Below are 17,489 nucleotides of genomic sequence, written 5' to 3' on the forward strand. Positions count from 1 at the left end.
ATCATCATATCCTATATAATAGCAATGTCATGCTGTCTGACTACAAATGTAGTATATAGCACATGATAAAGATGGTGATCTTGAGACACTGAGTTTCATTTACTGATGACTTTTCTGTTCTGCTATGCTTGACAGGAGGACATCAAGCAAGCTAAGGTCACGTGATGGCAGCTGTTGTAACATTTGGACAGTGCTCAAAGTGTTGCTGGTAGCCCTGATGTGTGGTAGCATAGCAGCCCTGGCATGGCTGACCTACAGTATGAAGTTAGACCTGGATAACTTGCACCGGGACTTTAACAACTTCCAACAAAGTCAGAAGGACATGGACAGTTTTCATCAACAGTTCGAGCAATTCCAACAAAATAAGCAAGCGTTTGGTAGGTTTGCATCCCATTGAGCCCATTGACAGATACTTGCAAATAGATGGAATTGTTTTCACCCTTTGACCCCATGCCCTTCCATAGAGGTCATACTTTGCCATGGGAATGATGGGACTTGGGAAGTTTCCTAAATGTGTATGCAACAACAAAAAGCGAAAAAGAGTCTTGCTTCCCATTATTGTATATATTTGAAATGGTGTTGGGATGCGGTGTTTGTAAACTAATTTGTACCTGTTTTTTACCAAACCTGCATGATGCTGACATGAAACCTTGCAAATAAGTTGTGATACACACAACAATAAAGCTTGACAAGGCTGAAGACAAAATACCTCTCCTTCATGTGTACATGCCTCAAAACAAAGTTTAAATTTCAGCTTAACTTTTCCTAAAGAAAAATTTAATCTACACAATCAAGATTAAAATTGAGGGTAACCCTGCAGAGTTTTTATCAGATGAACCATTGACCAGAAATTTGCTTTTCTATGAAATTTACAATAGCTGGTGTGCCCTATGCATAAATTCAGTTGTAAAAAATGTTTGATTTTCACACACACACAAAAAGAGTGAAACGTGTAGTCCAAAGGCTTCAAAGTCAATTCACTCAAGCCGCAGACCAGTTAAAGCCCCAGTGCTGCTAACTTTTGATGATTTTTTCATTATTTTTATTTTATAAATCAATTGCAACTTCTTAGTCTACTCCCCAAAGAATGTTGAAACACCCACTATTTAGCTTGTCAACTTAGCGTCTATATGTGTAAAATGCATGGTTATTGTTTACATTTGAATTCTAGTCCGGACCAGAAGTCAGTTTTCAACAATAAGAATGCAGTTTACAACCATAGGGGCTGAGTTGACAAGCTGGATACTGTGTATATCAACATTCTTTAGGGAGAAGAACAAGGAATTATGGTTCACATTCAGAATAAAAATAGTGAAATTATCATCAAAAGTTAGCAGCGCTGGGGCTTTAAGTATTGGGAAAATAGGAGTATATGAAAACCTATCTGTGAGGTGCATGTTACCATAAGCAAATGTATCTATTTCATTGTACCATGAGTCATAACTTCCCCAGCCCTCAGTGATACAGTCAGTACATGCAAAATGTACAATGTCTACATTGTTTCACAGACTTTTCTTCAAGTTTGTGGTTTGCTGTGCTTATACATTTAAAGTTTGATTATCACAGATAGTGTGATATGTTGAACTGACGGAGCCACAAAGGTAAGTCCATCAACCAGTTGAATGTTCAAGGCTGTTCCTTTGGGCCAAGGCAGAAGATGAAAGAAATTGGACCATACCAAGATTGCAAGGACTCACTACAAAGTTTGGCTTTGCAACCAGTGTATGTATCGGAGCAATATGAATGTTAGGCAAATGTTTGATTGTGAATGACAGAATGAACCCCGAACCTACCCCCATGGAAATCCCACGGATTTTAAAGGAAATGGTCATAACCAAATGATGGCAGGTTTTTCCAAGTGTTCCAGTACCAGGTTAGATACTGATACAGTGATCTAAAATCCTCTGTTCCTACTGGCCATGCAAGTAAACTGGTTAAACTGGATCTAACTATGGGGACAGACCTGACATATCATACAAAGCAAGGAAGTTGCCAGCATTTTCACTATCTCTGTGTGTACTGTCCATGGCATGGTATTATATTGTCTGCACAAACGGAAGAGAGATTTTCATAATAGTTTCATTGTGGTGTATTTGCACCCTTATTCTGACAGGTCCTGTTTCCATAGATACATGAACATGCATGTATTGAATCAATAGTATAGCTGTGGTACACAGACCCAGTCCCTCAAACAATGTGCTGTCATGTGTATTAGTTCTAATCCTTCCATTGTAGGTCTGCACATGTGTTGACATGCACACAATATTAGAACAGCCAAACTGTGACAAATTAACATACATGTATGTAGTCAATATGATATACATGTACATTATTTTAGCCCTTTCAGTGCCATAATTTTTCCCACCAGATTTTTGTGCAACATTCTACCAACTTTTATGAATTTTTCTGTAATTTTTGTGATAATTTTGGACCAAATTGACATCGCATTGCATTGGCTACAGTTTCTTATCACAATTTTGGCAAAAATCTTCAAAAAAAAATTGACTGGGGTACATTTTATAAAGGCGGCAAAAATTGAATTTGGTGCTCAAGGATTAAACCTCCCTGAAAAATATCTTAGTTGTGAACTGTTGAAATGTAGATACCAAGTTGAAGGAACATCCAATGATTATCATGTGTGTGCTTAAAAATTCATCATCATTTCTTTCATTGAATTTGTGATTAATTTTCGCAATTAACCTCACTCCTACAAATTAAACATGGTGATTTACCACCAACACAAGAAGCTGGTACTCAAACGTTGACTGCACAGCGTGTGTAAACAACACAGAAGTACATGTATATGCACTCAACTTTTCGTCACTCAATGAGAGTTCTGGTTATTTCAGAGTACCAGGTAAACACAGATGCAAAATTCTTTGACATTTTAACACAAATCATTTGTCAACAAGATCTGTTGTATTCAACTCCCTGTTGGCTACATTGCCATGTATCCAGGAAAATGCACTGGTGCGTCTGGAATCCTGGTTAGGCCGCCGGGAAACTGAGAGTAGCATAGAATGAATCCAGGATAGAGAAAGCCAGGTATAGTGTCCTAGGTACAAATGGAATCCAGGTTTGAAAGTCAGGAAAATGTTCATGGCCCAAATGGAATCCAGGTTAGAAGGCCATGCAGGTAGATGCAAGTGGTACATATGGAATCATCCTGGGTAGATAGCTGTTAAAATGTCTATGGAAAAAAATAGGTCTGGGTCAAAGGGAATCCAGGTTTGATGACAGTGAAAATGTCTAAGGAATGGATAGATCTAGGTCAGATGGTGTATTGCATAATTATAGCAAGGATTATGTACATTCATAATCTCATTGATGAATACTATGACAAATTATTACTGATAAGCATTGCAATGAATTTCAACATGGAAGGTGGAAGTTTGCATCGCGTGGTGTGTCTGTCAAAAAGAACACCTCAGAACACCATATTTGTGTTGTCAAACTGAATGAATTGTATCCACACAGGTTATCCACTTGTACAATCTATTTTCAAAGTAGCAATGTATTATCATCATGACAAAACACAGTGGTACCATACATGACACAACATCTACATAATCTGCCACAAATAAACCAGTTTTGTTCAGTTTTCTAATTCCTAGTGAAAGAGGAACACTTTGAGTTTCCACAATAGGATCTGTCTACATGATTTTGAAACTCATCAAGGATAGGTCTTTTGAGGTGCTCTGTCCACTGACATGGCAATACATCCATGTTATAAATAAATGACAAATATAGATAAATAATTGAATTATGAGATCACAAATAGCATGAACAAAGTTGAGCATGAAAATATTAATTTTAATGAGGTGACTGCACAATCCATGGGCTGTCCCAACAGGCATCGCAATTCTGTTCCATCTTCATTTTACCTTGCCGATCATGATGGTGTAGATAACAGGGATGTGAAGAATAGAATGTCATACAGTAGACTAGCTAATCTGGAATACTGTGGCATCGTATTTTTGTAAATAGACACCCCCTGGACAGATACTTAGCACAAGATCTCACAGTGTTCAATTACATGTGGGCAGTTTTTTGTGAGAAGACATACAGCCTAATATACGTTTGATTGCAGTGTGAATGACCTCTCATACTCAGTAACTGGAACATGTAGCACATGTCACTGTCGTTTGCATTAATAGAGAGGTTCTGACACAGCTGTAGTTTACTTCTTCTTCTTAATTTTTGGTTTGAGGGGGAGGATGTGGCTTATTCAATTGCTATATTGCTGGACAACATACTTGGGGGAGTACTTTGCTAATGTACCCACAAGGATGAGTTGTGTCTGTTGCAGCTAGTTAGTCCACTCAAGTTCATGTCCAAGGTCAAGTATCAATGTCCTGGTTGTTTGAATTAGTAAAATTATCAGCACGACATGAAATGGCACATCTCTGAATAATACTCCCTCTGGTCCTCCTGAGCATAATGACCTGCATATCCCAGGGTTCCTTGTGATAAATAGATATCTGATGTTACTTGCAAGATGATTTTCAACTGTTTGCCTTCTCAATCTGGGCCATGGCCATGACTTCACCTCTATAAAATTACAAATGTGAATACAAATACATGTTATGGAACCAAACTCTCTATACATTATGCTTGTGTTCATAGGCTTCAGCAAATAATATGTATGATTTTGTGTGTAGGTATGTGAAGCAGACTGCTTTTGAGATTGTGTAATATCTGTAAATGCAGATCTGTTTGCGAGAAGCGTAACTCTCACCAGCCAGAGCTCTGTGAGCTCTCCATGAACCCATACAAAAAACCAGTGATGGTAGTGCATATAGCTGTTGCCAGAAAGAGACAATAGCAATGAGTTGTACTTGCATGGTCAGTCTGCTTTGGGACAACTATTTCATCCGGACAATTTTGACAAGAAATTGTATACAGAAAATGTTTAATGTTACAATTGAAGGACAGTTGTCCTTTTATCATTTTTATGATAAAAGATTATTTAAACAAGGCCAGACTATTTTTATAAATTAGGACTCCTTTTGCTTGCGAATAAATCAACTTTTATGTGAGTTTACAGCTCATGATGGCAATCATATGGATACGTGGCATCCCGCAACCTAAAGCTTCACGAGACAGCGCCATCAGCGGGCCAACTGCTGCAATGCCTTTGTTTACACTTTGTTTAACCCTGCGTGAAAGGGCCAAATGTAACTGAATATCGACTAATTCATGTACACAGTATTAACCATTTAAGAATTGACAATTAGGCTCGTTAGGATTTTGCTGAGAACGAAACTTGAAATGCTATAACTAAAAGTAGGATTAGATGTTGAGTTCTAAGTGTCTTTGTGGTTTTAACGATTGGTATTTTTGCCAACAGGACGCACTGAAAAGTGTACAAAAAGTGCTAATTTCTCACATATTTTCTCAAACTACGACATTCGACATCTCTATCAGTATTTTGTGTTGAACAAGTTTACAAGATTCCGTTCTTCAGTCGAATTCATGAAAATTTACATCTTTACGCCAGAAATACTGTGGGTCTAAATATTATGTAAATTTATGTATAAAATTTAATTGATTATTCAATTTATATGCAAAATTCAAGTTGAATTGTTATGAAAAGTTATCCGAGGTGAGAGTCGTTGTGAAATGTGCAGTATATATTCTCTCTAATCATCATGAGGCAGGAAGAATCAGTCCTGAAAAGCAAAATAACTTGTCTCGATTGCTTCATTTCCATTCGATGAGTTGATCACTGACCAGGAATAATTTGTTTGATATACATACCTTTACACCTAATAGCCAACCCATAGCCCGCGTACGCGTAATAGTACACCGTACTGTTGTTGACCCACTGAACTGACGAAGTCATACATTTATCATGTATTTATTGTGACATAAAACAATGCCGTAGCATGGCAGTACGTTGAATTGTTTAACCGCGAAACAATAAAAAGCACAAAGGCTCAGCTGCCTTTGCTGTCACTGATGGTCTTGCGTAATAGTGGGAAGAATTTAGCATTTGTTTTCAGAAAACGCAAGGGTATTCCGTTTAGCAATCATGAGACACGTTGGCGCATTGGAGGAAAGTCCCAGACCTTTTGCATGACGTCACCAATTATGTATTTAACCAATCACGAGCAGAGCTGTTCCGACTGGATGAATTTCCGCCATGTTACTGGGAGAATGGCCTGTTACGGGATCTATGATTGGTTACGATGCGCAGGCTTCACTCCGGAACTACAACTTTTACTTTTAGATCTTTAAGATAAGCATTCTCACAGAGTATCGCAAAGTTATATTCTTAATTTCTTTAGTTTTTCCTCAAGAAAATGTGAGGATCATACGGTGAATTACGTGAAATAGCTAATGTATAAGACTTCCGGGTTGTCAATCAGCCAATCAAATTGATCGTTGCTTCGATGTCCTGAGATGTAGCAATACGAATCACCTCTTGAGTACACATAGAAGTGGAAACACGAAGCGAGGAAACCCTACATGCGTCTGTATTCATGTAGTTCTTGGTAATATCCAAGACCGTTTAGGCCCTCTTTCCTTCTTTCTCTCGTCGTTCCTTACTCTAACGTGCCACCCTGGATCCCAATGCTAACAACGGCGTGGACGTTCACTTTAAAACGGGTAAAAAGATGAAAAAACGGAAGGAGCTGGACGCCCTTCTGGTCAGCAATGGCAAAATATCGAAGAAGAAGAAACGTTCAGACACGGGTCACGAACTGCTACGAACGCACGACTCGTCGTCAGAAGTGGAAGAATATTGTGCGGCGCCAAGGAAGACAATAGTCAGGAAGTAAGAATACGATAAGATATTTTACGCGAAGCATGTGTTTTTAAAATTCAGTGACGTTTTCCTGTGTCTGTCCGTGATCACTGAGAGCTGAGGCTGCACTTCAAGCAATTCGGCCGTATTCAGCTTCAGGTGTCATTTTCCACAGAGTAGTTTGTGTAGGCAAACAATCAAATTTCTTGAAAATCATGAAGACATCTCCCGTGATCACGCGTAAGCTAAACGGGAAGTGGTCAATTGACACGAAGTTTGTAGCTATTAGCCGCAAGCCATGACTCGAAATATCCCAACAGAAACGAAACGAACGCCCTGCTGTGTAGATGGCACTGACAGTTTTGTTGACAGTTACGTAAGTCACATTGCATAAGATCTTGGAGGTAAATAACATGAGAAATCAGAAATCATGTCCACAGAAATGCAAACTCCACCGAGTGCAACTAATGTATTATATCTGTCAAAGTTGAAAGCTGGTTTTCAAAATACGTTCTTGTTTTGGCCGTTCGAGCAGCGACCTACATTCATAACCTTCACAAGACTGAATCGAGTTTCGAAGTACATTTTTGTACAGTCTCATCTGCAAATCTTTTTAACTTTCATTGCCAGAGGAGATGATATTTTTTTTCTTTCTCAGCATCAAGTGAGCCGAATCGCCATCATACTTGTCCCTTTTGGATATAATTTGGATGGCTTAGCTGTAACTATAATTATTGTAAATCCTAATTACGTGAAAGGTCCAAGCATTTGACAAATTTTATCACTTGTTTGTATTACAAAACATGTAGAGGTTAGCGACTACGGGTATCTTTTGAGAAAGAAAATTGAAATACAAGAAAAAAACAGGCATATGAAAGTAGTTTCTTTATATTAATATGGAATTTGGTTTGGAAACTGTCAGCTTCAACAGTGTTTGTTTTATTTTTGACATGATATTCTGTCATCTGATACATGATATCTAACTACCATAGCCGCTGCATACATGATACAGAGTGCCAAGTCCTTGATTAAAGCAAAGCAAAATATTATTATTAACACACTCCATAATATTGAATTGAACTGCAGGGATGACTTTGAATTTGTTGCAAATTACAGCCAGGGGAAACAAAACAATAAATCAAAGCAAGTCTAAAATCTGCTGACCTTCCAGAGTCAATCCGTCAATCTTCAAAATACATGAGGGATTATGTTATCAAATCTCCAAGATGAGATATCAATCATCGCGTTAAAACTTGCCATTGGTTGAGAAAATGGCTACAATGTTCCAACATGTTTTCCACTGTCCATGCCAGTATTAACCAGTAGTTCTGAAAACATTATCACAGTTTTGTTGGTAATTGTGAAGTTGACATTGTGAAACAGCTTGATTATAAAATAGGCTTGAGAGATCAGGAAAGTACAGGGTAAATTTACTTTGCCCATGAAACATAATATGCCATGAATTATGACAGCTGTGGTTCTTGAAAAAGAGAAATTCAAAGTAATCTGAAAGTGGTATTACAAGATTTTATATGACATTAGGCTGAGAAATATGTCTGTAATTTCAGGGTAGCCTCATAAGGATAGCTCATTGATATATTAGTTCATTTTATCATGAGAATATGGTCAGCCTAAAAAGGATTGTATTATAATTAACATTCTCAGGAGCCAGAGCTTTTTTCTACTCCATGAATCTATGCAAAATGTGTGTAGCTAATGCTGTGAGGAGGCCTTTGGTTTATGACGATGGATGATTATTGAAAAATTCACCCAGTCTGTACAAGACAAAATTATAAGTAATAATCCTTACTGCCATGATGGCCTCTTGTGAAATATGTTTCTAAAATGGCTGTGAAACATTGAAATTTTGAAACTGTGCTGAAGTTAAACTTCATTTCTTTTTTTTTTAATTTGGTTTGCAATTTAACATGTCTACCCACTAAATGGAGGTTTGTAGTTTAATACGTACAAGCAATATCCCATATTCACTGAAAGCTTACCAGAGATCTTCAACGTGATTTCAAGCAAGTGTACATTGTATCAAGGAATATCTGCATTGGATGTAGTAATGGCTCTGTACAATTGTTCCAGCCGTCAAATTTCTCAAAATCTCTTCGTGAAATCATCAATGTATAGTCAAGCCAGTCATGCTATATTGATTAATATCTGTATAAATCGTGATGAATTTGTACGAGATAAAGTGAATGCTTCTTTTTCAAAGGAAGTACACTGTTCATTTTTGTAAAGTGAAAAAACCACTCTCCAATATTTTTGCAAATTTTGTGAATTTCAAGTAGGAAAAAAGATAATCACTTCTTGTTCAATTATCTAGAGTGACTTCGTTATTTCTTCCTTTATTGTGTCTGCTAGCAGAAATAATAAAAGCAGCAGAAAATACATATAAAACAAGATATTAATCACCACAAGTAAACAACAAATTGATTCCAAACTATAATTGATGAAATATTTATGGCATATCTGTTATGAATACATGCATGTAATTGTTATTTCTGTAAACAATGGATATGAGAGGATGATATTAATTATGTTAATAATACATTTTAATTAAATTGGTGGGTCAGACAACTCATCTGCAATCATGTTCATAATCAATATTTTTCAACGCTTGATTTTTAAAGAGAGAACACAGGTAGTACTTGTAGGTGATACGGTGTTGTACAGGGTTTTTGCTTTAGCAAAAACATTTTATCCCTGGGAGCTGACAATTTTCAACTTTCACTTAACATAACTGCCATGTTGTAGAGGTCTCCCCCACTAAATACATGTACCCTTGACAAGACTTTCCAATCTTTGCCAGTTTTGCTTTCTGTGGACATGATTTCCAGTACTGTGTTGTTATCCAACAACTCTCATGTAATAGTGACATTTCACAGAGTTAACCGTATGAAATGTTACTTTTCCGTTGACAAATTTTCCCCCCCGGATACAGACATATTTATACTTCCTGGTATTCATATCCCATCACCATCATACAGGCAGGCCAGGTCGCGGATATGTGCAGTCTGCTTCCCGATATGCGCATTCGTACTGGTAGTTGCGTGTATAGCCGTTTGCTCCGGACTCGTCTGGATGAATATAGACTTGAAGAAAGATGTAGATGAACTTAGAATAAGGCTGCAAAAAGGTAAATGTTCACGTTCTACAAAGGTTGAATATATTCCATGATATCCAGTATCCTCGTTTGGTGGTTGCATAGCATGCACGCCAAGCCACGTCATGACAATTTCTATTCACATGGCAGTTTTTACATCAAACAAAAAGGGGATCACATCGCATTAATACATCTGTAATTGATGAGGATTGGTCTTCTGTATGAGTTTGTGAAAACAGATCACCAGTGTGCAGTTTCTTTCGCAGTACAGCATTTTCTCTGTTCCCGTTGACTTACAGTAAAATAGAATTTTCTGTAAAGGCTTTTTGTGCTAGCAAGTGTACAGGTATGCATTTACCAGTGTTGATGAAATGGTTTCAACCTTGAAGCCACGAGAGGAAATGTTTTAATAGGAGGAATTCTAAGCTGTAAAAGATAACAAAAAAAATTTTGTAGATTCTGTACAGTATTAATGTATTCTCATAGATAGGAAGGAAAGGCCCACAAAATCCTGTATAAAGCTATGTCTCATTGAAGACGGTCTTCAGAGTGATTTGTTTTACCTGAGTATTTTGGGGTATTCCATGAATTCATTCCTCAAAATAAAGATGGTCATGGAAGATTACTGAAACTTTTCATGATATCTGTGTACATACGTTGACAACAGCTCAGGTACAGTGTATGTGTGCATGTATCAGTTGTTGCAGAATGTGTAATCAATGTTGCCATGGTACCCTGTCCTACAGCGATGATGTGAATATTGTGTTACTCTTGCATATATAGATCTCAAAATATTGACTGTTCGCCAGTCTTTGAACTGGATGCGACATGAAATATGAATTAGCCGGCCAGATTTAACCCAAGTGGTCCACTTGTAAAAGTTTACTTAGCGCATAAACGTACTTGTTCTGGTTTTCATACCCACTGAGCAAAAACATCGGAACCGACAATCGAGTCTGTGCCGCACTTATCTGCAGCACAGCTGTGTTCAATGATATGGTGAGACTAGTCTCCATGTACATGAGAAGGAGGTTATAACAAGGGGTTGAATGCAGGTTGAAGTGAACATGAGAAAGTGTTTTCAACTCGGTGTAGGTTTACATCGTAAAAACCATTGTGAGGGGTTTGCTGAAAGGGTTTATTGCATATTTCAAAAGCAGTGTGCAGGAAAAATGTTTCAACTTTCTGAGTGCATGCTGTCACAACAATTATTGTAAAGTAACGTCTTTGTTTGTCAGTCTTGGAAAGTTTGATATGATTGATCACCACCAGTGGCAAGGAAACAAAATATTGTAGTTGGACCCAACCTGATAACCTGATGGTCTTGTGACCTTAGAATTAAAGATTGAGCGGTTTTTATCATGCGCCTGTGGCTTAAGATGTGGTGAAAAAGTTTAACGATAATACCAGCAACTTGCAATTTGATCTCATGGGCTGTTACTACTTACATTCAGGGAGGGCTTTGTGAGGGGCACATACCTTAAAACTTGACACCCCCCCCTCCCCCACCCTTTTTCATTGAGTGAAAAACAGCATGGAGAATGAGTTGTGAACTATATCACTTCACTGCCTGTACGGCGATTGTTAGTCGTTTGTTACTAAATATAGCAACAGACATACAACATTGGATGCTGCTGACAGAAACTTGGACAGATTTTGTCTTGTTGCGTCTGTACATAGTACTACAGCTTTTGGGTGAAAGTTTCATTCCAAAGTTTTAATAACTACATCAATAGTCACAAAATACCAAGTTAACAATTGGTACGCAAATATCAAAATTCTTGTCAAAATTTTTGAGCGAATGTTTGTTTTTGCTGATGAACTGTGTAACTCTTTAGTCATGAGAAGTCATCCCTATTGCTGTGGTTTGTGAAATCTTCCACTAAACTAGAAGTCTTCTCATTTTACTGGTGTAGATCTGTCCAATACATTGAGTAGCTCCTTGTAGTGAAAGTAATGGTGTGGCCAATGTCAACGTACAGGTACCTCAGCAATTGCTGATGGCGTCTGCTGTGAAACTCGAAAGCATGTCATCAAACTCTGCCAGTGTTCCAATGAAATTTTGGCTGTTCAATTTATTTATTGACATTATTTCATAATCCAGAATATACTATTATGACCAACATTTGGTTGTATATATCATTATAGCCCTGAATGCATGGATGCTTTGACTCACACAAGACCAGAATCACTCCTTAATAAGATTCAGTGTTACCAGGTAAATATGGAAACCATATACATATTATGCAGGGTTACAGACAGGTATTGTTGAAATTTTTTGAGAAATGTGAAAAGAAACTGTGCCTTGCGCCCGGTGCCAAAACGCAATGAGATAAATGGCCTTGATCAGATTCTTGAAGAAAGTGATTCCTTGACATGCAAAGGTAACTGTGGAAGTCGTTATTCCGTGGTGCCATGGAAAATCAATTGAGAAGTCTAGACATGAAAACCGGAGGTATAATTTGAGGGATTAACAAGGGATTTCTTTACACAGGCTTAAGGAAATCGTAAAGAAATGATTTCAAGATTTTTCATGGGAATTTTGTGTAAATATACTCATTCAATATTTACCTGTGAGTTCCCCTCGGCATTTATATTTGCAGAGAATACATTACTACATCATTTATGCTATCCCCAGGTCTTGTAGCTTGTGGTTAGGCCATGATTTGAACTGTAACAACATTGTGTGTACAGGTAAATAGCAAAGATGTACCCGAATATCATTACGTTGAACATGGTTTATATTGTAAGAAAACTAGTAACACCTGCATATCAATGAACGCATGATTCTTACTCATAGTTTGACTATTTGATGTACTTGGCATTTTGATGGAACATTATTTGACATTGCAGAGCAAATATACTGAACAAAATGCCCTACTGTAGAGTATATGTACATGTGTTTGCAGATTTAATGTGTATATGCATCATTGCATAAGTTTGTTCATATACATGCATACATGTATTGGTTATTGCACACATATATACAGAATTCACAGAATTATGACAAATATATAATTCTAAGCTTTCTAACATGTATCTGTTTGAAAAAATACAAGCATGCAAGCTTTTATCATGATTCAGATATACTGGTATGCTGTAATAGTGATTTGTGTTTCAGGCTGGATTTCTATCATAAGTACTGTTCCTGTCCAACTTTGGGGAGATATCGATGTTGCAGGTAGTGTAAATAAATTTTACAGGAGCAGGAGAGAATTCAATATTGTATTCATCCTGAGAAATGGAATCAATGGTGTGATGTAACAGAATTTTTTTCAATTTCTTCGTTTTGTTGGTTCATCTTGGTGGAAATTACAGTGAAGAGTAAAAGCATGTGATAAATCCATATGAACTTTACACTGTGTCGGCAGATAGTTTTACCATACTATCTGTCAATACCTGTATGGTCATATAGATTCTTTCCACACAAAACAGCATAGCAGTGTTGTCTTAATGAATATTTTATACCCTTTGTAGCATTGTGCTATGGGACACAATGATCATATTGTAACTGTAATATTGATTTTTCTGATACAGCCGTAAGTCAAATTTTTCTATGTTAAAGACAATATTTAATGTAAATTTACTGTCGGTAGCTTTACCTGTCATCAGGACCTGCACCTGTAGTGTAGGTTTGCTCAATGCGATTATTGGTTTTTGGGAAATTTGACGAGGGTGTGAAAAGGAAACGTGCGCAGTGACATTTAGACGGAAACACACTGGGAATGATCGTTGATTTCAATGTCACTGATACTGAGTCACCATCTGTATGCACACTGTGATCTCTTCAAAGCAGCAGGAGGCATGTATTTTTCATTACATTATCAATCCAGTACGTGTATGAATTGAACAAGATTTCATTTACAGTGGATGATAATTCCTCTGTGCACCTGTTCTCAAATATAAAAAAAAATGTCGCTGACATCAGAAAACCTCGTTTTGTCAGATGGTGGCCTTATTTTTGCAAAATGGGGGAAGTAGCTTACCATGACAATTGTGTATAGCAATATGCAAATTTATCTCTATGCTGTCAATTGGTTGGGGGGTGGGGGATGGTGGCCTTATTTTTGCAAAATGGGGGAAGTAACTTACCATGACAGTTGTGTACCGGTATAGCAATATGCAAATTTATCTCTATGCTGTCAATTGGTTGGGGGTGGGGGGGGGTAGAAACACTTATGCCTCACGTACTTATCCAGAAAAGTTTGTAAATTCTCGTGTGGAGCATCTTTCACCACTATATGTGACCAGACCTAGATTTTCTTGGGCACACTAGTAAGTGGTTAAGCTAAAGACAGATGGATTCTTGATTGTGAAAGATGTGGCTAATTGCAAATGAAGATGGAATACAAACAGCCAATCAGAAGATCCATACATAATGTTCAATGACTCGTAACCATGGCTCTCTCCCACCAAAGACTCATAAAATCTAAGATTGAAATATATATATCATGTCGTGTTTCTGATTATAATCTTACATCTGAGGATTTTCATTTAAAATTGGCATGGGAAATTTTCAACCTCTGTAATTACATATAGTTGTGAAGAAGGTTTCAGTTCTGGTTTTTGACCACTTTCCATGAAGAAACGATATCTGTCTCCTTCCTTGTCTCACGGTTTGACTGTTGTTGATAACTGCATTTTTCCCCTGTCATTGTCCATATATTCTCAACTTATTTACTGCAGATGTTAATTAATTCCCCATGCGTTGAAGTGCCAAAATATTTTCTTATTTTGGTTTTACAAGTAAACTATTTCACTTTTGAAAAGCCAACTTCATCTTAATTACATCAGTGTGTGCAAAACCCAGTCAATGAACCTGCAGACATTTTTTTGAAGAATACATGTGCCATATTCACTGTAGTGTGATTTGACCACATGACGGATTTCTAAGTGTAGGAAACAGACTTGGAAACTTGACATGGAACACTTCTAGCTTGCCCTGTATGCTGTGTTGCACATTGAAAGGAAACTTGTATGAGCGGAAGGTACAGGATGGCCGGAAAATGACAAACAAAAAAATCAGGGCCCATGTCAAGGAGATTCCCAAGATGGGGCCTCTTGCTGGATTTTGTGACAGTATGTCAATGTGCTTATCAACAAATAAAAGTCAAATTGTTAACAGTACATGTCAATCATGTGATGCTGATTAAATTATCCTGCATGTTTAAAATATGAAATTGTACGGGACATCAGTAGACAAATGAAATCTACAGGAATAAGTGCAGTACAGCGGCAGCTGCCTTCACATAAATATATAATGTAGTTTCGTTGAAAGACACCCTTCTGTAGAAGAAAAATGAAGATTATGACCGAGGTTCCTTAGTGCCTCAATAAATCAAAGCTATTTGTACATGGTTTCAGGTTATGTTTGATGTATTCGCCCTTTCGCAGTAATCGTTGCCCTGTTTTCTTCAGCCATCCCGCATTTAGATTAGGTCGTCATTACCAATTCTGTGCGTGTAGAGTTGAACTCTGATGCGGAAAGCTGTCAGCATTTGCAGATCACAAGAGTTGCCAGACGTTTTTGATGCAAATAGAATTGTAACATCATGATAGACTGTGACATCTTGAAGGAACAGTACTGACAAATCAATCAAGACAGCCCCCACTTAAAGACAGGCTATCAGAATGAAAATGTTATTATTACATATCCCTGGTAGGGAAAATTGATATGACGTGTGCGTTGTTCATTTGCAGATCTGCCTCTTTATTTTGTTCATATTTGACCTTACATGACCCCTATGTCACTGAAGTGAGCTGTTACATGCAGTGTAATAAGTTTTGAATGGTAAATTACATTAAAATAGTGGAATAATGCTTCTCTTTAACACTACTTTTGGTTTCTGGTGCAATCATAACCTTATTTGCAACAAATTTTACATATTTCCTCGTAATATCTCAGCTATTACAAACTGAAAGCAATCTCTCAGTTGTCATATGCAAACTTATTCCAACCAATCTGTGTACAAATATTTCTTGAAGGTGAAGTTTATTTTGCATATTTTGGCTTGCCTTAGTTTCTAAATAAATGCACTATAAACAAAAATGACTAAATTTTTATATGTGCAGGGGTGGCAGCTAATATGTGCAGATGTACTACTTGCAAAATAAACTAATTTAGATAAATGTATGAACATTACCAACATGCATGTACGTGTATGTAATATGTATACTGTACACATACATACATACTTAGACATACATATATACATATATACATACATACACATACATATACATACATACATACATACACATATATATTCATACATATATACATACATACATGCATGCATGCAGGCATACATACATACATACATTTACATGCAAGAAAAATGAAACAGATAAAAGTAACTTTTTAAAATTCTGTCGGACTTAAAAAAAAATGTGGTAGATATATTTTTCACTTTACATCTCACAGTTTCTCAGCCTGTCAAAAAGGGTAAAAAAAACACTCCACCAAACTCTTGCCAAGTTTCACAAAGTGTCACAGGAAAGTGGAATTGATGTTGCAGTAATGCAATCATTTTAAGTGGTAAAAACTGTTAGCAGTGAGTAAAAGGGGTCATGTGAGATGATTGACCAATGTCTTGCCCTGTTGTTGTTTAAAGCACATCCCAACTGAAACACTGTGACATGTATTTCTAGACATGTCATGTAGGGTTTCTTCCCAGTGCTTTTCTGTAACTGTACAAAGTAGACATTCAAATTCTATCGGATCTATTCTTTTGCGAAAGACTCATGTTCAGCATGAAGTAGGAGTCTTAGCTATTAGCATGCAGTACGATTATGGTGTAATAATCTGTAGATTAATCAGACAGCCTGGGAAGTTTGCCAGAAGGTGACAGAATTGACAAACTGGCGCAGTCCCTGGCTTTCAGTGGTTTAGCTGTCTCCATAGCAACAGATGCTGAAGTGATTTTGAATTAAGAAATAGTTGAATACTTGTCAAATGTAGTGCAATTTTGTCGCTGCTACAAGCTCTGAAGGAGTTCAGTGGCTGCATTCAGCGTTGTACGTCTGCTGGTAGAATCAATGCCTGCATTGAGTTAGAAATTGATTGATTCAAGACGTGATGGCAATTGAATGCGTGTAGTACATTATAGATGTGTTTGAAACCTTAATGCAAAAACACAGTTGTACGTGAAGATTCAAATCTTGTCCCAGTGTGCAGGTACAAATGAGGACACAGACACATTGCAGAGAGAGAGCATCAACACCAAAGTTTAACTTGGCAGCTCCATTAAGTGCTGTAATTTTTATGGAACATGAAATGAAAAATTGGAGGATACCTAAACCAACGGCTCTGTGTACTGGAAAGTCACATGACCTTGTAGAAGAAAGATTGTACTGCCGTTGTGGTGCATTAGTTTTTATGCATCAGGAAGATTTGACGGAAATTTCTTGGTTTCAAAGAGGCAGAAAAGATTGAAAGCCCTGAGATTTATTGTCATACCGGTACTACTAAATTGTATGTTGAAACAGGTGATGCTGCGTGCAGTACATATGTATCCATTTGTTTATGACATTTTCTGACATATAAATACACGCTGGCCATGTGCAGTACATATGTATCCATTTGTTTGTGACTTTTTCTGACAGATAATGGCATACTAGCTGTGT

The 17,489-nt window shown here is 37.2% G+C and overlaps 1 protein-coding gene across 8 annotated transcripts in view; it reads left to right on the forward strand.

Moving 5' to 3' along the window:
• Window positions 1-17,489, forward strand: part of LOC139138615 (uncharacterized) — a 72,440-nt gene that overhangs the window by 21,660 nt on the left and 33,291 nt on the right. For 4 of the 8 annotated variants that reach the window (XM_070707055.1, XM_070707056.1, XM_070707059.1 and 1 more), the window contains exon 2: window positions 136-377. In XM_070707055.1, the coding sequence (XP_070563156.1) occupies window positions 136-377 (242 nt within the window). Of the gene's footprint in view, window positions 1-135; window positions 378-6,397; window positions 6,782-9,747; window positions 9,897-17,489 lie in introns of those variants that run through there. The other 4 variants (XM_070707063.1, XM_070707058.1, XM_070707057.1 and 1 more) reach the window with 4 other exon arrangements.

Source organism: Ptychodera flava, chromosome 8 (assembly GCF_041260155.1).
Source record: "Ptychodera flava strain L36383 chromosome 8, AS_Pfla_20210202, whole genome shotgun sequence".
In the NCBI taxonomy this organism is placed as follows: Eukaryota; Metazoa; Hemichordata; class Enteropneusta; family Ptychoderidae; genus Ptychodera; species Ptychodera flava.